General features: G+C 46.6%; 2 protein-coding genes across 6 annotated transcripts in view; one reads left to right on the forward strand and one right to left on the reverse strand.

The window, feature by feature from the left end:
• The window catches only part of DUSP16 (dual specificity phosphatase 16), a 57,722-nt gene extending 48,434 nt beyond the window's left edge, over positions 1 to 9,288 (forward strand). For all 4 annotated transcript variants that reach the window (XM_033058246.2, XM_033058244.2, XM_033058245.2 and 1 more), the window contains exons 6-8: positions 2,587 to 2,746; positions 3,432 to 3,555; positions 5,602 to 9,288. In XM_033058246.2, the coding sequence (XP_032914137.1) occupies positions 2,587 to 2,746; positions 3,432 to 3,555; positions 5,602 to 6,748 (1,431 nt within the window). In that variant the 3' untranslated portion in view covers positions 6,749 to 9,288. The remainder of the gene's footprint in view (positions 1 to 2,586; positions 2,747 to 3,431; positions 3,556 to 5,601) is intronic.
• Positions 9,289 to 11,419: 2,131 nt separating this feature from the next.
• Positions 11,420 to 20,032, reverse strand: part of BORCS5 (BLOC-1 related complex subunit 5) — an 88,141-nt gene continuing 79,528 nt past the window's right edge. For both annotated transcript variants that reach the window (XM_033058249.1, XM_033058250.1), the window contains one exon: positions 11,420 to 15,407. In XM_033058249.1, coding sequence (XP_032914140.1) covers positions 15,177 to 15,407 — 231 coding nt within the window. In that variant the 3' untranslated portion in view covers positions 11,420 to 15,176. The remainder of the gene's footprint in view (positions 15,408 to 20,032) is intronic.

The raw sequence follows: 20,032 nt of genomic DNA on the forward strand, positions 1-20,032 counted from the left end.
TTGGCGTCTGCAGCCTTCTTGTTCCATTTGAATAATCAATCCCATATCAAAAACCTGGCATAACTGTGCAGTAGTGATGGTGGGACTGTGCAGCCCATCAGCATTTATGTTTTAAAAGAAATAATAAGGTTTTCTATTCTTCCCAATTCATCACCCCCCCTTAGCTATGCTCTTAACAACCCTGACAGTCACTTGTTAGTGAGACCTTCACCACCCCCCTCTTCGTACCTGGGAATTCAAGACCCTGCATGTGCTTTTGTCTTGGATATTCCAGTTGCTCCTCACTCACCTTCAAGCAGTGACAACATGGAGTGAGCTGGTTTGGGGGTCAGTATTTCAGCTCGGTGACCTAAAGTCAGTAATTGTTTCCCAGGATTTGCTGCTGAAGAGCTTTGGGATGATGGAAGGGAAAAGCTGTGTGGTCCAGGACAGGGAGGTGGGGATGTTGGGGATCAAGGGTCTCTCTGGTACATGTAAGACACCAGGAGTCCAGTTAGTGCCCTGTGCCAGGAATCTCATTCCCACTACATCTCCCCTCTGGATAATTCCCAATATTCCCATATTTCCTTAGAGCACTCCTGCTTTTAAGCATGTCAGTGTGAGAGTGAAATCCAGGCAAGGAAGGTGCAGCAGCAGCTGTGGAAGGCATGCAGTGCTGGAGGGAACTTGTTGCTTCAGCTCCAAGCTGGGAAGAAGGGCAAACAGGGACATACTGGAATTTGTTGATGAGAAGCTGAGCTATACTGGGAGTGTGACCCAGGAAATTACCAAGGCAAGAAGCACTAAGGCTGAGAGCAGCCCTTTTCCTTTCTTCTTTGTTTTTGACCATTGCTACAAATAATATTTCTGATGATTTGCCTTGCAAGGAATTGTCTATCTCCTTTTCCCCTTGGATGGGTGTGTTCATGACATAATGCATTTCCATTGCTTTAATGTGTCCACACCTCCAGCCTCTGAATGTGCTGATGTGAGGGACTTCAGATGAGAGATTGGAGGAGCAGGCAACAAAAATCAGCTCCCTAGCAGAAATTAATATAAATTCCCTGTTTAAAAACACTATTGGCTCAAATTTGTGCACTTTCCTCTGCAAGTGACTGATGTAGATTCCCTTCTCCCCTGTAGCTCTTGCTCACTTGGCATTTAATTTATGCATGGATATCCCTGTGTGCATTCACCCCTTCTACACACGCTGTGCCATGTGTGTGGGGTACCTGTGCTCAACATCACATCTTAATTAATAACTGCTCTGTCTGAACAAGATAGAGTTCTGGCTCTTCTGCTAAATAAGCATATCCCTGTTTCTCCTCACTAAAAGATCTCTATGCTTGTAGAAAGAATTTGGGGAAGAATCAATCATTTGGCTTAGTGACTATCTTTCTACTGGTAGATCTGCAGTTGAAGTCAGGAGTGTAAGAATTCTTTCATGCTGCTGCTCCTATAGATTGACAAACTTTATTATATATCTGCTATGAAAGGAAAAGGATTAAAACCAGATTTTGTTGGGTTTTTTTTTTTAATGTTTATTTTGAGATAAGAGTTTCCATAGAAATCTGGCCAAAAGCTCCCCAATGTTTATGTTCAGTGTGAGTAGTGTCCAAGCCTAGTATTCCATGTCACTTACTGCTAGATCCTCTCTGAACCACGGCAGTTTGATAAGCATTACTCTAACATGCTAAATTGCTTTTCTGTGTCAATATGCTTCCTTGGAGGGGACTGGATGGTTTGTGGTGGAGCCATCTCTACTTTTCCAGTACTTCTTCCACATGTTTTTGCGCTAAGGTGCCCACTGCATCACAAACTACTTTGCACAACTCTAAATACCATACATATGGTGAGATGCAGAAAACAGGCACCTCTCTTTTATTCCAGTAATGAAAACTGATTTATTTAAAAGCCCAGTTGACATTGAGTGTCTTTGCTTGTTCCTGTGACATTTCTCTGAGAGGTAAGAGGTCTAAAGACTGAAAACTGAAACTGTACATCACAGAGCAGGACTCTTGTAAAATGCCACTCAGTGCTGTGTGGAAATGGTTTAATTCAAGATCTTCATCTCTTTCCTTGAGGTTTTGAGAGAGTTTTGCTCATTCCTTTAGAAGCAAGAAACTCCTGGACTTGAGAGGTGACTGCAGGAGGCATTCATTTCATTTCCTATTTCCCACCAATATCTGTGATGGGGCAATTTCAGTCTTAGATATGTGATCTGGAAAACACATATTCAGGTCAGCAAACTGCATGTGGGAAGTGTTTGTTGTCAGCTTGCGTGCTGAGAATTTAAAGTAAAGGAGCATAAAGTTCATTCTCTTGGAAGAGATGCTTCAGAGTAGCAGAAGGTATTCTACCGTTACTTCTGTTCTTTGTTAACTTTGTTATTATGGGATTTGCAGTCCATATGTTACTTGGACACACAGGATGTCTCATTAGAAGTTGTTAAAATAATTCAAAGCTGAGGAGTTGTCTTTTTTCTAGAAAACTGTCCCTTACACAACTAGAGCAATTCCACCACAAATTTCTGTTTGGTATTTGGCTTTGTAATGGGCCAAAGGTACCATTTGACTTCTCCAGGCTTAACCTTCCTCTCTTTCCTAGGAGCTGATGCAGCAGAATGACATTTGCTACGTCCTGAATGCTAGCAATACTTGTCCAAAGCCTGATTTTATTCCAGAATCCCATTTCCTCAGAGTGCCTGTGAATGATAGCTTTTGTGAGAAAATTTTGCCTTGGTTGGATAAATCAGTTGATTTTATAGGTGAGTAGAAAATTTTAATTCTCTTTTTCTCAAACAGTGTTTGGGTTGCTCTGTGTGTCTGCCGTGCTGTTTTGGCTGGAGAAGCCCCAAGTGGTGTGAAAATACCCTCAGGATCTGCAGATATGATCAGCATCACTTCATAAGCACAGGAGCAAAAAGTGGGGAGATTCTGCCACTGCATGTTCCAGCATTACAGAATAAAGACACTTCAGAGCTGCTTTTAGGCAGCCTGGTAGATGCCTGGTGTATGTCTGCAGAGAGCGGGTTAGAAATGAATTAGAAATTAGAAATACACCTTCTGTCTTTACCTTTGAGAAGTGAACTAACCAGATTTGAACTGGCCAAATTGTTCCATCGTGAATGCTTGCTTTTTACTTGTATATAGAATGAGAAACAATCACCTTTCCCAGACATCTAAATAGGGCTGTTTATGTGCACATTAAAATGAGCTATGCTGTGTCTGCAGGATGTTTCCTGTGGGTAGTCATGCTTTTTCTGTACTCAATGCTACTACACAGTGCTAGGGAAAATAAGTGAGTTTTGTTTCAAGCTTCCTTGAGATTTGCCATTAGCAGTTCACTTGGAAGCTTTGACTGATTTTCAATAACACTGTTGTCTTTGCAAACTTTTCATGCTGGTATGATGCTGCTGAGTTTGACAGTTGCCAATTTCTTTTGCGATGTAGAAAAAGCAAAAGCATCCAATGGCCATGTGTTGGTGCACTGTTTAGCTGGGATATCTCGCTCTGCCACAATTGCCATTGCATACATCATGAAAAGAATGGATATGTCCTTGGATGAAGCTTACAGGTAGGGACAAATCTTCCCTTCCTACTAACTCTTGTGCCTGTTGCCCTGTTTTTAGGGTGGAGAAAAAAGGTTCTATGACCAAGGGTAGAAGCAGACATTTTCACTGGCTGCATTTGATTTAAGCATAGGTTTCCTCCAGCAACAAATTAATGGTACTGAATAGATGTAACACAGCCAATATTAATTGCCCACTGCAGAATGGTCTTTGATCCAAGCACGCAAATACATGGAATGTAAACTGCCTATTCAGTGTATGTGTCTTGTCCTGCTTCTGGCCAGGACAGGGTTCATTTTTGCAGTAGCCAGGAGAGGCATGGCTAGGACCTGGAGGTTACTCTGTTCCACCTCCTGTCACTGCTGGGAGCAGGGAAAGGGTCCCTTCTGGGGCAGTCTCCTACCCTTTGTCATTACTAGGATGCTGTTACTGTTCATTTTCTTATCTCATCACTGTTTTCAGTGAATTGTTCTTATCTCAACCCATGATCTTTGCCTTTTGTGCCTCCAGTTTTCCTCTCCATCCTGCTGCAGAGGAGCAGTGCATGGTTTGGGAGTGGTTTGGTGGGAGCACCGTTCCTGAACCGCAGCTTCATATACAAACACACAGAGCACGTGTAACAGCATCTTGTGAACCATAGGGACAGCAGAATGGTCAGGGCTGAAGAGAGAACTGAGGGTTTTTAGAGCCACACTTAGGACAAATGCTGAGCTGGATCTGTCTCTTGCAATTTGGTGTCTGGTAGTGCTCACAAAGAACTGCCTGTGAAAGTGAACTGCAAGTGAAATGCCCAGGAATGGAGAAAGCTTCTTTGTTGCTCTTGAAGGCAACCAGAAACTGTGGGAGAAAGTATTTTTGAAGTGGTATTTGATAATATTTATGGAGACCCCCTTCCCTTTCCTCCTTTACAGATCCCATTTTTTTCTCTACTTGGATTGTGAATGCTTTCCTACCTGCTAGGTGTCTTGGTTGCCATTTACCATGACTTCTGTATTTAATTTAACCAACTGCTTTGTTGTGTTGTACAGAAAATGGTATTTTTATTTTTGATGGGCTCCCTGGCACAGCTGGTGCATCACTGTAAGTTGTGCAGAACCAATTTGACTAATTGCCCTGGAGCAGGAGGAGAGGAGCCCCTTTGGAATAATCTGTGTGTTTGGTACCACCATCCCTGAGACAGGGATGAGGAAACAGAGATGAACACTGGATATTGCCATGTGGAGCATGATTTCCACAGAAACTTTTCTTTTAAGCTGTTGAATGTTGTTATGTGTGCAGTGAAAAAACTGCATGTAAGTGGTGCCTGAGCTACAGCTCTCTCCTGCTGTGTTTGGACACTTCCCACATTTCCTTACTAGAGCCTGCTGGCAGCTTGGTGTTGTGCAGGAATTTCAACATGGAACAGGTTTGGTTAAGAAGCTAAAAGCTCAGTTTTTCAGGTACAGATAACAGGGATGAATTACAGTGGATGTGGACAGATACTGTGCAAGGTGTGAGCTCAGTGAAAAAACCTGCCTGGTCTCAGGCTGTAGTGGCTATGGGCAGAGATTTAGAGAACTAAACACTTCTAAAATGCACACACTTCTAGGAACTTCTTCAGGGAGCTTCTAAATTCCTCCATGAAATCTCTGCATTAAATTCTAGTTTGTATCTTAAGCAAAAGCATTAACAGAATGTGAAGGATTAATCCCACTAAGTCTTTTCTCTTAGCAGAATATCTCCCACAGAGATAAGATAAGGATCACTGCCCCCACCCTCAACAGATGGTGATAGAACAGATACCTTTTATCACACTCTGTATTGTAATGTGTGGTTTATAATCAGGTGCAGCTTATGTACGGACAAAGAACGAGAAGTTGCTGGCACCCGGAAGTGCAGCTTATACTCAGGTGTGGCTTATAATCGTGAAATTACTGTACTTATGCTTGACTGAATCTTAGTCCAAGTAAAGAATAGGCTGTAGACATTCACAACACTCAGTTGAGGGTTACCTTACACCTGAGCAGCAGGCTTTTGAAATAATTCTTGGTTTGTTTATCCCCTCTTACCAGATTTGTGAAAGAAAAGCGACCAACCATTTCTCCCAACTTCAACTTCCTGGGCCAGCTTTTGGACTTCGAGAAGAAGATCAAGAACCAGAGTGCTCAGCCTGGCCACATCAGCAAGCTGAAGCTGCTGCACTTGGAGAAGAGCAGCGAGCAGGTACCGGCGCCAGAGGGGGCCCCGAGCAGCCTGTCCAGCAGCCAGGTCTGCCTCTGCGCCGCCTCCGAGCTGTGGGAGCCCAAGACCTCGGATGGCGGCACCGCTGCCCGCAGCCACCCGGCCCCGCTGGAGGACGGCCCGCTGCTGCAGGGCATCAACGGGCTGCACGTCTCCCTGCAGGACAAGGTGGAAGACAGCAACCGGCTGAAGCGCTCCTTCTCCTTGGATATCAAATCCGTGTCCTACTCAGCGAGCAGCAGCTGCGTCACCGCATCGGTGCAGGGCTTCGCCTCCTCCGAGGACACGCTGGAGTACTACAAACACGCGGCCGGCCTGGAGGGCAGCGGCAAGCTGTGCCAGTTCTCCCCCGTGCAGGAGGTGTCGGAGCAGAGCCCGGAGAGCAGCCCCGACAAGGAGGAGGCGGCGCGGCCGCTGGACAGCCCAGCCTCACGGTCACACACGGGCCGGGCCGGCGGCAGCGCGGCCGCGCCTCGGCCCCTCCTGTACCCGCTGCACCGCAGCGGCAGCGTGGAGGACACCTGCAGAACGGGCTTCGTGTTCGGGCTCTCCAGCAGCCAGCAGCACCTGAAGTCCGCCGCGGGGCTGGGCCTCAAGGGCTGGCACTCGGACATCCTGGCCCCGCAGCCCTCGTCCCTCACCAACAGCTGGTATTTCGCCGCCGAGTCCTCGCATTTCTACTCGGCCTCGGCGGTGTTCGGGGGCGGCGCGGCCTTTCCCGCCTACAGCTGCAGCCAGCTGCCCTCGGGCTGCGAGCAGCCCAGCGCCGTGCGCCGCCGGCCCCGCCAGGCCGACCGCGGCGACTCGCGGCGCAGCTGGCACGAGGAGAGCTCCTTCGAGAAGCAGTTCAAGCGCAGGAGCTGCCAGATGGAGTTCGGGGAGAGCATCCTGTCGGACAACAGATCCAGAGAGGAACTGGGCAAAGTAGGCAGCCAGTCAAGTTTTTCAGGCAGCATGGAAATCATTGAAGTCTCCTGAGGGGCAGAGGCTCGTGTGACTGTGGCAGAGCTGCTTCCCCTTCTAGGCCGCTCCCCGTAAATCTGAAACTTTGGGTAAAAAGGTGGGGAGAGGGAAGAAACGGAGGCTTTTCTGTGAGCCAGGGAAAGGTTGGTACTGCAGGGAAGTGACCACGGCCTCTGCCCGAGGAGACCAAGTGTGCTGCTGGGCTTTCCTCCTGCCCTCCTCAGAGAAGGGCAGAACATTTCACAGACCTTTCCCTGTCAGAAGAAGCAATTCTATGCAATGGATTGCACATCCTTTCAGTGGCTTTTAACAAGGAAGCTCTCTCGGTGTCAAACCCTTCCTGTGGTTCCGCTGAACCACGCTCCTACCTGTCAGAACTAGTTTTGTTCTCCTCTCCCCATGCCCCACGTCTTCACCAGTGCACCTTAGCCCTGACACTGAGCCAACCTCTGGAGGGAGACCTTTTTCCTGTAAGAAAAGGAGACTGGGAGCGATTCCAAAGGCCATAGGGACCGGTTACAGCAAGGCTGGTCTGAACACACTGTTCAGACAGATGTAAATACTGGTGTAACTATTGTTCTAATGGATAGGCTTTAGGTGATTCGCTAGAGAGCTGCTTCAGAGAAAAAACAAACAAACAAAACAAAAAAACCCAGTACCTCAAAAATACACAAAATAAACTAGGGCTTTATGGCTGCCACGTGCTGGTAGTCAGTTCATAAGCAATGTGAACAAGTAATGACTGGCCACGTTTGATTTTTTTTTTTAAAGCTGTCTACGCACAAGTGTTTCAGTTGGCTCAGCAGCAATTCTTAAAAGATGAATGAACCATACTTAGGACTGTTTCCCCTGGTTTTTTAATACAGTATTTGTATTTTTGATATTAAGCTGACTTCTGGGAGAGGGATAGCTGCTTTGGCTTCTAAGCTATAAAGGAGTGGTTGATAAGTAGACCTACATGCAAGAGAAGTGACAAGCGGCCACAAAACACTTTTCTTGCCCATTAACAATTCAATTGCTGAAAAACAATTCAAATGTTTGGGGTTTTTTAAGGTAAAAATGAGCTGGGGTGGGCTTTTGTCCTTAACTGAGCAGTTCCAGGGTGAAACTGCAGACACTCAAGGCTGTACCTCAGCACCCCAGGGCAGACACCTCCAGCTCGAGGTGTCACAGCCCTGGTTTCACAGGAGATGAGGCACAGCCCTTCTCATGTTTTTGACACCGACCCCTCCCACCTTGGCTGCTGCTCACCTTGGGCTGTGCACGTTGCCATGAGAGGTTTATAGCCAGCGAGGAGTGGTACCAGAACCACTGTGTAAAGCTGCATCCTTCCTGCCCCCAGGGCCTTTCCCAGCACCCCCCAGAGCACGTGTGTTGAGGGGAAACTTACATATTGTTTTGTCCCATTTCAGTGCAGGCAGCTGAAAATTGTAGTAACAAATAATTAACCCTGGCCAACAGCTTTAAAAAAAAAATTTGTCAGCAGCAAATTGAAGCCCTAATTCAAGTCAGCAGCTTGGGTTATGTTTGGGGTTTTTTTACTGTAAGTTTAGCTAGTTTGTGACTCAAATCTCAGGTTTTACTATACTGAAAAGTGCAGAAGATTTTTGTCATTGTTTTGTTTTGTGGCTAGGATGTGACTAATTTCCTACAATGGACCGTTGAAAATAGCACTGAAAGCAACAGCATTGATTAACTTGATCCTAAAAAGTGCAAAAGGCACAGAGAAAGGAGGCACCAGGAGTCACTGAGCCCAGAGGCTGTTTGTGCTGTGTGAGCAAGAGGCTGGACAAAGGGCCTGGGCAAGGGAGAGGCTGACATCACCCTGGACCCTGTGTCAGGTGCTGGCTGTTCATTGAACGTGCTGCCACTTGTCTCTGTTTACATCTCCAGTGGAAGTGATTACATCACAACTATTTTCAGCTGTGTGTGTATTTGCCTGTGTAAACAGTAGAACAGGGCTCCTCTCTGCCACATTTCAGGAAAGGCCTGTGGCTTTGATTTAAACCAGTTAATGGGAGTTAACACGTATCAGTCCTTTGAGGCAGAAACAGATTCTTCCTCTTTTGTGCTCTTTCAGACACGTGTGTTCTCCCCTTCTTTGTATGTTTGGGGTTGGTTTGGTTGATCACCTTGTGAGAACTGAAATCTGGTCTTGTGGCTCCTTGTGATTCCCAGTGTGTTCCAGATGAATCCAAGGTGTAGGCTCAGTACTTACAGGGGCAGGTTCCCATAGGAGGAAGCCTTAACCCCAAGTCCTGCACAGGGTGGTGCCCTGGCTCACACCTAAACTAGAGTCCTGTCCCTGAACAATACTGGAAATGGTTTGCAAAAGTCTGGAAAGCAAAGTGGAGGATGTGAGAGGGAAAAATGTGTACATGTTCAATATGAATATAACGTATGGTATTTGGTGTGTGGCATACTTGGCATGTTTGGTGTATGGCAAGCTGGTGAAATGGTTCAGAGAGATGTGAGTTTCTCATCTTGTTGTGTCATGAGCATTACCTGTATGTTATGATGAAATAAAATCAGAAATGGTACCTGTTTATACAGAAGGCTGAGGAAGGAGTTGTGGAGTGTTTTACCTGCAGCAGGACCTGCTCCCCCCAGAAGCCTGGAAAGCCTTGTCCTTTATGGAGCATCCCCTTCCCTACAGGTGTCTTCATGAACGACAGGGCTGGAACAGCTTTAGACACTTCTCACAAGCAGTGGTGATTTTACAGCACCAGTAACTATTTAGGCCTCTTACCTGTCCCTGATTATCCCCCTTCTGCTCCCTTGATGAGCAGCAGTGGCAGCTGTCTGCATTAACACCTTCCACTGTCTGATCAGGTGTGAGTAATCAGGTAGCAGGGGTGGTCTTGGTGAAGCAAGTATTTAAAACTGTTGAAGTTACCCAGAATGAACCCCATGCTTTTTTCTTGCCTCCCTCTCATACTACTTATTTGACAAATAATGTAATTACTCGTTTAAATACTTGCTTTGACTGATGCTGTCAGTCTTGAAGCATTCAGAGCAAGTTCTGCTCACTGAGATTGGAGCACACCCCCCATTAATGCTTCAGAGAATGGTTCACACAAATATAGCCTATATTAGAATTAAAGAGGGCTGCCACAGTTGTATCCTTGGACTGGAAAGCTGTGAGTTTATGTAACAGCATCTTCAAACTCAGGAGCAGTAATAGAAGCCTTTTCTTTTGAGGATTTCAAAGCACAGGCCCAGAAAGGGCAATGCAAAGTCTTCAGCCTCTGTAAAGGAAACCAAACCATCAGTCAGAGCACAAGTAACAACCTGTGTGAGTTTCTGTGCTTACTTTCTACAAAGAAGAGGTAGCAGCTCTTACAGAAGAAAACAAAAACCATGCAAATTCAATGGCATCATCGGCTGCTTAGCCTACACAACAGGTTGACATGACCATCTTCTAAGATTTAGCTGCTTACCCCAGTCCAAAGTCCACTTCTGATTGCAGTAGCTCTGTTCTCTCAAGTTCTGTTTTTTAAGCATTCACTTCAGCTTTCACCAGTCCCTCCTGCCTGTTTTGCAGGACTTGCTCTGCTCCTGTTCCCTCCATCTCTCTGTCCCTGGCCCTGCTGCCAGACAGCTCTGGGAAGAGACAGTCTAACTCCACCTCCAGTCAAAACCCAAGGAACAACTGAAATCTGCCTCATGCATGTCATCAACACTTCATTTTCATTTCACTGCCTGGCATTACTGGGAACAGGTCCCCGAGGTCACTGGGCTCCTGATGTAACCATCACAGTGACATTCCTAGAATGAAGTGAGCTGAAAACAGAGCAAACCTCCCCCAGCAGGGATCAGGTAGCCATGCTTTTGAGGGGGCTGGGGCGGATAAGAGAGCAGAAATGTGGTAATTAAGTGAACTACTGTCTTTATTAACTCTGTTCATCAGCTAGGTGCTCAATATGCTGTGACTCACAGCACAAGTTATAAACTGATTTCTACCACAAAGTGTGGGCATGAAAAGCCCAGAACAAGTGGACAGCACTAGGGTCCTAATAAGACTGTTACTTTTTAAATACAAAAAATCACTGCAATTCAACCAAACTAACCTAGCCAGACATCTTAATTAGCCAGCCATACACCTAGCTAGTCTGTGTTTGTTATTACCCTGTGATAAAAGTAGTTATTCTAGCACTTTTAGACAGTGTAATATACACAGTACCACAATTAAATTGTACAAACTCACAACTGAGAATTCAGGTAGAACAGTGTTCCTAATACATCAGCTTTGCCTGCCAACAGCACTTTCCCTTTGAACCCTGCCTGCAAAGAACTTCTTGGCCCTTAGGTCCAAATGGTTGCTCTGAGGCAAACTGAAGTGTTTCTGCAGTAAAGCCTTCAGCTAATTCTGCACTTCCAAGAATATCAGTAAGTCACCATAAATAGAAAAGGGAGCTATTTCTTGCCTTCTGCAACACCCACCCCTCTGGGAAGGGGCTGCTTTCCTGGCATGTAAAATGCTGTGAAACGCTTCTAGAGAGTTGTCCTGATGCAAGGGATTGCTCACTTTGAGGAGTGGATTTCAGCTGCTGTTTCCAGGGACCCTCAGCTTGCTCTACTGCTATACAAAGCCAAAGTGTGATGCTACAGGCAACAAGGAACTGGGGCATCAGGCCATTAGAAAAAAACAAAACCAAAAAAGCAGCAAAACAAAAAGAAACCATGTAAATTTGCCTCTCTTTCTTTATTCAGTATCACCTGTACAGGTGCATCACCATTCTGCTTTCACAATGCCAAGTCCCAAGCATCGCTGCTCACATCTTGTATTCAAACAGGACATCAGTGCCAACCAGAATTGGCACAGCACTGGGGGAAAAAACCAACCAGCATTTATTTTCATTCTGGGGACGTTTCCTCTCAATCCCATGGCAGAGGCAGCCCCAGGGCAGCTGAAATCAGCCTCCTCCATGGCACAGAGTGGGTGCAAAGTAAAGCTGAGATATGCCTGCACTGCCCAGACACCACAGTAGGAATATGAAGAATGAGCAATATGGCAATCGGAGAAACAACACACTTGCAAAAGAGCCACACCAAAGGTTTTAATGCTGGATCTGTGCAACATGGAGCACGTAGGAAGCTGAACAGGGTAGCCACCCATAAACCATGGAGTGCTCAGCCACAAGGCTGACAATCAAAATACCCTCTGGCAGCTTGGGAACGGGAGGGATTTACAGCAGTACCTCGGGAAACTACTAGCACACAGTCTGAGAGAGGGGCTGGCTCATGCAACCAACGGGCCTGTGAAAACCTGTATTTCTACTCTCTGTGTAAAAACTTGGAGGAGGGGAAAACACACTTTAAATATTTAAGTATATTTAAATATATTTAATTTAAAATACATATATTAAAAAAAAAAAAAGAATAAACCCTCTTTTCTCTCCCCTTCAGCAGATCTTCACAGGAATTACCCTGCAGGTAGGTTAGCATTTTAGCACCCTGTCAATGCATTCAGTGACAGAAAAAACAGAAACAACAAAGCAAACCTGCTCTGCATGGGCAGCACAGTGCCCAGCATGAGACACAGGGAACACCAGTGACAGCACAATGGGGGAGTTGCATCAGCAGAGTCAGGGGAAGGACCAGAGCAGCTCAGGCCAAAGAGGAACCACAGCCCGAGTGACTTGTCCTGCTCCTCAGCTTTTACCAAAATCACGTATCAAGAAGCTTAGCCCCAGACCACACACCAGCCCAGAAAGCAGAAAGGGGCAGCAGTGTCTGGTTTCAGGGGAGCACACCAGATTATTCCCTGTTCATAGCACTAAGTAACAGCTGGTGCATTCGCAAAAGATACCTGAGGCCTCCTCCACGAGTCTTTGGCTTGGAAGAGGAAATTCATAAGCAGAAAGGTGATTCCAGTCACATCTCCAAGCTCCTGCTAAACAGCACAGGAAGGAAGCATCAGCCTCACCCCGAGCAGCACCTGCATCTGAGCTGAAGCTGAAAGCAGCATGAGGAGCAAAGCCAACAAGGAGCAGCCAAGCAACAAACAGCAGCTCGAGATGATGTGGCAGAACATGTCTCCCCCTCAGCAAGAGGGCCAAAGACTTACAGTTCCTGAAGGCAATGACAATGTTTTAAATAAAATTGTAAACCATCGTTTAAGGGCAGTTAGAGGGTGCATGCTTCTTACAGTACGCATATGAGAGACTATCACCTGTGGAATGAAGGTGATGACGTGAGCATTGAAGAAGTCACATTCTTCTTTTGAAAGTTTGCCTTCACATTTCAGATCTAATTTCTTTCTAGTTCAGTTATTACACTTCCCACAACCTGCCCTTTCTGTTCAAGAAGCTCTGTCTGTGAGGCCCAGCAGCACAGCCACAAGTCTAAAGACCAGTGTTCCTAGGAACAAAGGTTTTCTCCCATTCTCAGCCCAATGCCTTGGTGTTTTCTGGCAAATGAGGAAGGAACTGATTTGCAGCACTGGCTCCTGCAGCCTTCGGTTGGGAATACTATTCCTTTGCCCTCATTAGCACTGCAGGGAGCAATGCTTTGATCTGATACTTCATGGCCTGAGGCCAAATGTCTACAAGCCTCAGAGAAGTGTCTTACAGCAGAGAGCATCTGCCTTGAGTATTAGGATCTTCCCACTGGCACAAGCTTCCAGCACACTAGGGTGTGGGACACTCACGATCCTGTCTGGCAGAGAGCTGGATGTCACACATTTTAAACATCCAGACAGCATCATCTGGACAAAGAGGACAAAAATGGCTGCAGCCACTATTTAAAGCAGCTCAATATTCTTGTGTGTCTGATGGCGGGAGGCAGAGACAAATTCCATGAAGGACAGTGAGGACCCACAAGGGCACAGCCACGACAAGCAGCTTTTCCTGTGTTAAGTCTCATGTAAGCTTTTAACAATCCAAGCATAAAACATGGCAGGAAGCTTGAATAAACCTCTGGGGTGGGAGCAGCAGGCAAGAAGACCTGCTGCCGTTGCTAAAAACCCTCCTGCTCAGTTCCCTACCCTCCCTGAAACAGTCAGTCCCACTTCCAGGGCATCTTTCCAGGGGGCTTAATTTCTACAGGACTCTACTTCTAGATAGTGTTCAGAAGGCCTGGGATCCATCCACCACTGTGGTTTAGATGCACATCTAACTTGGCGGCAGTCTGCATGACACAAATTCACGCTACATTGCCTTTGGGAATGCAACAAGAGAACAGCCTGTTGCTTCTTGCCACCAGGCAATAGTTATTATAATAAAAAACCTACAGCACTCTTACTTCCAAATGCTCAGAGACAACCTTTTGCTTAAAAATGCTCCTAAGTATTAAGAAGCAAGTCACCTTTGGCAAGTGACCCTACCTTGTGCTGCACTGGAAGCTGGGTTGTCCCGAATGTCCTCACTGCTGGAACTACACTGACACACAACAACCCTTGGGGCTCATGAGGTCTTCAGCCTTGGCTCGTCTGGGAGGAGGCAAGAACATCCTGTTGCCTTTGGAGCAGGTGGCCAAGAAGGGCCCTGTGGTTTCAGTCGTTCAGCAGCGTGCCACCACCAACTCCCAGCACAAGGGCAGCTAAACCAACACAAAGAGCCAAAGGACTTCTCGTGTCTCTCCCCTCCACCCCTGCACACTTGAAGAAGCAGCTGCACCCCACTGGTAAAAAAACCAGCACCAAGGTAACTCGAGTGTCCCAATAAAAAAGACACCTTGTGTCCAACTTTGGGACACAAAGTGAACAGGTTGGTACCGGTGCCTGTCACAGGGACATGAAATGCCACCAGCTGGGACATGGAGACATTTCCAGGGTAAGGGGAGAAGAACACTAAAGTTTGCTTTACATTAACAGACATACATATCTAGAACAGTTACTCCTTTACAGCCTCATAAATTAGTGAGCCCATAGAAACAGGAGCCGCAAGGACATGCCAAAACCCTGCCGTGCAAACCATGTTAATTATTATAATGGCCAGATTTTAATAAGCCATTTCCTGGCTCCCACACTTTCACCTATAAAACACATGTATTTCCAAGGCCAGGGGTTCTCAGAAATACCTTCCAGCCATCTATTTGTCTAAACTCTGGTCACACAAGAAACATGTTAGAGGGTTCGTCACACCTGATATCCCTTTGAATTTTTTTAGTAAAAAAAAAAAAATCACATGAAAGGAAATTCCTCCTCTGTAAACCTCAACTGTCACAGCAATGAAACAAATGTGTCTGCACAGCGGTGTAGTGGCAAAGAGACAGGAGGGCAAGAGGAGGGAGGTGAGAGAATGGTAAATCATCTCCTCCGGGAGCTCCTGGATTTCTGGCTGTGCAGCTCCAGCAGCTGACGCCACTGTCCCTCTGGTGCCCTGGCAGACAGGCCGGCAGCGGCGCTGCCCGCTCCAAACACCTGCCAGCGCAGCCTGCTGGAAGCACGTCCATGCCGAACGCGGAGCGTGGAAGGTGAGGAGGGGGAGCTGCCAGAGCGCTACGACCTCAGCTCCCGCTCGGGTTTCATGGAGAAGGGCTCCAGCCGCTCCCCCTCTGGCAGGAGGCTGTTCAGCCGCTCCATCAGCGGCACCGTCTGGTCAATGCCCATCTGGATCCGGCGCAGGATGGCAGACATCTCGTTGACCTTCTGGATCTGCTCTGCATACTTGGCGTACTTCTTCTGGCGCTCCTGCATGAGGCTGTAAAGAGTTTCCACAGAGAGGTCCATCTGTGCAGAAAGAAGCAGAGCAAGGCTCATTAGGCCAACTGTTGCAACAGACCTTTCAGCACGCTGTTCCTCCCAAAAGCAGCCACCTTGGATGCTACACTAACAGAAGGTACAGAGGAGCTCCTCGGAAGGTACATAACCAGTTTGTCACAGAATGGGACAAACCAGGAGGACATATGATGACCTCAGTTCTCCATCCAAATACTGATCAGAAAATTCTTCATTTGCAGGACTGAAAGCCAACAGGCACTGCCATGGATTTCTCAATAAACCAACACACACATGCTCCAAGTTATCCATACCCAGGGAACCTCTGCCTATACCTGAACTATATTTTCACTGGAGATCGTTCATTTGCAAGTGTTAAGTTCTACCACACTTGCCAGTGCTAACTTTTCTCAGTTTAGCCAAGTTACTCTGCAACTAAGTCACAGCTGTTATTACCATCATCATCTGGAAAACTCCCACCTTGACAGAAGCACAATGGATTGCTAGTGTCCCTAATTTCCCTGAAACCCAAAAATAAGAGTGTTATAAGTGATCCCAGGAGAGACATTAAGTAAATTAGCCATGCAATTAAACACAGTCCGTACCCAAACATGGCTCAAGCATGATGACAATGGCAGGAACTGCAATGCTGTTCCTGCCATTGAGTGATGAAGGCAGCCTTTATAATTCACAGCCCATTTTTCTGTTCAGCCAGACCTGCAATCTCCAGGCAGGATTCAGCCAGTACCTCACACACAAGCCCAGTCAGATGGTTTAAGCTGTTTTACATATCCTAAGATACGTACCACATGTTCCAAGAGCTCGGTAACAGGGTTGCTCCAAGCCCTCAAGTGCACACTCAAAATTGCTTTGGCTCACTGCAGCTGTACTTAACAACCCCAGTGACTCCAGTGCACTGGCTTTTCCAACTGGGATGTCTTTGTGAAAGGCAGTCCATTGGCTTGGGACTCAGCACAAGCCCACAGTGGCTGGGACTGAAGGGCAGGAGAGGGCACACACTGAGCAGTTTTAGCCCATTGCCACCTCTTACCACTGTTTTCCCAAACCTTTCCATCTAATTGCTCCCAGAGGAAAGAGCTCCCTGCTCACGATGAAGCAGCCTCAGGGAATCAATGCTGAGAACTCCTGGTCTACCAAGAAGCACAGGTTCAAACAACATCCCTCTCCTGAACTGTGGGACAGAGTCAGCCCATCTGGTGGAGGACAGTGACCATACCTGTCACCAGGGACAACACACATTTGTCAGTGCAGTGCTAAGAAAACACAAGGTGCTGACCTGACCTGACCTAAGAGGTGCAATCCTCAGCCTGCGTCCAGTGCTGTGGGTGTGTAGGGGAGAGCAGCAAGGGAGGACTGGGTGGATATGGCGCAACAATGGAAGGCGCCGCTGAGGAGGGAGGGCCCAGCAGAGAGAACTCTGCCATCCCACTGGGTTTGACACTGAGGATAAACTGCTGGAGCTGTATGTGCTGACAAATGTCCCTTTCAAGCCCTGGGGAAGAAGTCAAATCAAAAATAGTCGGGCAAAAAAAAATATTTTGTTGAGAAACCTAAGTTACAAACAGCATTGAAAACAAGCACACAAGCTTCTGCTGAAGTGTCAAGGGGATTAGGGGGCATTTTGCCCCTCATCACCTCCATCAGAGCTGCATACAGTACCAACTGACCTTTTATTTCTCCTGCACTTTCTACTGCTCTCAGGCAGAATTCTTCCTTTTTGCCTCTGTGCTTTCCTGTGAATTCCCTCCTCCATGCCTTCATGCACGGGACAAAATAAAAACCAGCAGAGCAGGAAACTCCAAATAGAGTGGAAACAATTTAAGCCTACACAGGGGTTTCTATTAAAACCCCAGCTTAATAATTTAGTAGCTTGGCACTAGCTCTGTAAAGAGGAGTGTGTAAAAAGCAGACCACCACCAATCAGTAAGTTCAATCCAGTGCCCAAAAACATCCTACCTAATGAGAGACAGTGGCCTGGAGGGGCAGCCAGTGGGAAACCTGCCAAAAGCCAGCATGCCTCATTAAACAGAGCAGCACAGGGACCCAGGCAGAAACCTCCTCTGGTTTTGAAGTTCTCCTCTGCTGGCAGGTTCTCCACATGGCCTCACAGCCTGTGCAAGATGTAAAGCTGGCACCTACCAAGCTTTCAAGCAAAAAACACCCAAGGTTCCCCTTTCTATCCATTCCAATAATGTTCATCTGCTAACTTTAGGCTCCTTGTGTGAGTAACATCCACTTACTGGCGGGGAATGAGGGGAGAAGCCGATGCTGACCTGCAATGGAAAGAAGAAATGCAGAGTAGCCTCCAAGCACTTTGCTACCTTTGGACACATTCACAACAGCCAAAAAAAACCTGCCTCACAAGAAAGGGTTGAAGTGAGTGTTTCCTACAGTTTCCTTCCACCTATCATCCAAGTCTGCTTGCCATGGGAGGCCACAGCAGCTGCACAGCCCAAGACACAACAGGGAGAACTGAAGTGGAGCAGTTGCGAGGAAAGGTCAATTTTTACTCAGTCTGAACCTGGTCTTTTTAACTATTATTAAAAAAAGAGGCAACTACATGGTAATTCCTGTGATAAATGCCAATGTCTCAGCTTTCCTTGAAGCAGGCCTAAGTACACACTTACATCCTTCCTGCCTCCTCCTCCTCCAAGCAAGCTCCTCCAGTGCCAGACCTTGTGCTTTTACCTCTGCTGGCATGCAGTCCCATTCCTCTGGCATTCAGATGGGACCTTCAGATTCTGAGGGTCAGCCCTATTTATCCACCACAGAGACTAACACTGGCTGCAGGAACCCATAATGAGCAAGGAACACACATAAGAATCCATCTCATTTCTATCTATTTAATTTCCTATATCACATAGTAGCAACAAAAAGCATCTGCAAAAGGGGAGCTGAGGTAGAGTCTGGTCCCTTGTCTACAGCCAAGGCAATCCAAGACACCCTTGAAGGTCAAAGAGTGGATTTGCCCTCTCTGAACAGTATCCATCAACTCCCACATCCCTGACACAAAGCCCTGCCACATTCTCATCTGAAAAACATTCAAGTCTCAGCGTTCTTGCCCATCCCAGACTGTGAAGCTCTCTGGGAAGCCCAGCAAGACACCCCAGAGCCAGTAGTTCTTCACTGTCCTACAAACATCTGAGAGTGTTTATTTGAGCCCTTGTTTCTGCTCTGGTTGCTTCAAGCCTCCTACGATGCCAGGCCACCAGAGCTGCAGACAACTCCCTACTGCGCTGAACCCATCAGATATGACAGATGTAAAGCAGCATTGTCACCAGCCCCTGACAACATCACCACCACCAGTCTGTCCTTCAAACATCACCACTCAGTAAGCTATGAGCATCCCCAGCCTAGTGGTACAGAAAAGTTTCTGGAGAATTAAAACATTGGACTTGAAGCCTGTTAAGAAGCAACAGAACAAAGCAGAGGACAGAGCCCAGCATGTCATGTCAGAGTCCTAATTTTCATCAAATCAAGAGGTTCTGCCCCATCTGCAGTTGAGAAAAAAAGATGTGTTCTCAGCAAAGGGGTGAGAGCTCCTAATGCATAAGTTATTTCTTTCCAAAAATCATTCCTCCTGTCAAAGCAGCAAACCTGAGGATGGACGTGCCCAGAGTAGAACACAGGATCTTTCTCCCCTTCTTTCATCAAAAAAGATGGAGGCAATTCTTCAAGGTTTTGTTTTTTTTTTTCCAGAAGCATAGGTTCATAAAAATGGACCAGCCTAAAACTCAGCCTCAAGCATGGCACACTTTTTTTTGCACAGCCAGTGACATTAAGAATTTGTGCCTGTTTCTGTTTCAAAGCTCATGCCTCCACTGTGGATTATCATCAACAGGACACTAATTTATGCCTCAGCTTCACATTTAAACATTAAATGACATCTACTGGGCATTTCTTTCGTCAAATGAAAACAGATTAATAATTACTTCCAACAACACTGCAAGATGGATATTTCCTCACTTAAAAGGGCCCCAGCACAGCCCCTCCTACTGCACCATTCACATTGTCAGCCCCGAGTCTCCTCTGCATTACACAGCCCCATTTGTAACACCACACTGATGAAACACAAAAACAACTGAGGATACTGTCAGACATCTTGCACACCATAAATTCTTGCATTCATTTAAAAATTCTTCTTGGCCCACACTGCCAAGCAGAATAAAGACATTAATTTAGCCCACAAAAAGACTGAGGTCAGCACTGGCCAATGCCCAATTCTTTTCAAGAGACCACACTGAAAACAAACCAGTGCCCATATATATACAAGTATACCACACACACATATGTATGGACATGCTTCTTACCTGGCGTGATTTTACAGTACCCCTGTCATGGGCATGTGTGTGTCCTAAGCTCTCAGAAACAGAGGTCACATCTTGTTAGTTCAATGACTGAGAGACTGAAAACTGCAGCTAGACACATTTTCCCTGCTTGCAGAACATGCAAATGCAATCACAAGTTCATTAAACTTGGAATCAAGTTTCTAAAGACGCACTGCTGACATTCATAACAAAACAAATACTTCTCGTAAGAGGATGTTCGGACATTCCCAGCTTCTCCAGTCCCTCCTAAAATGCCAATAAGGCAAGAAGATGTTTTTGTTTCCCCCC

This window comes from Catharus ustulatus, chromosome 4, assembly GCF_009819885.2.
Source record: "Catharus ustulatus isolate bCatUst1 chromosome 4, bCatUst1.pri.v2, whole genome shotgun sequence".
Taxonomy (NCBI): Eukaryota; Metazoa; Chordata; class Aves; order Passeriformes; family Turdidae; genus Catharus; species Catharus ustulatus.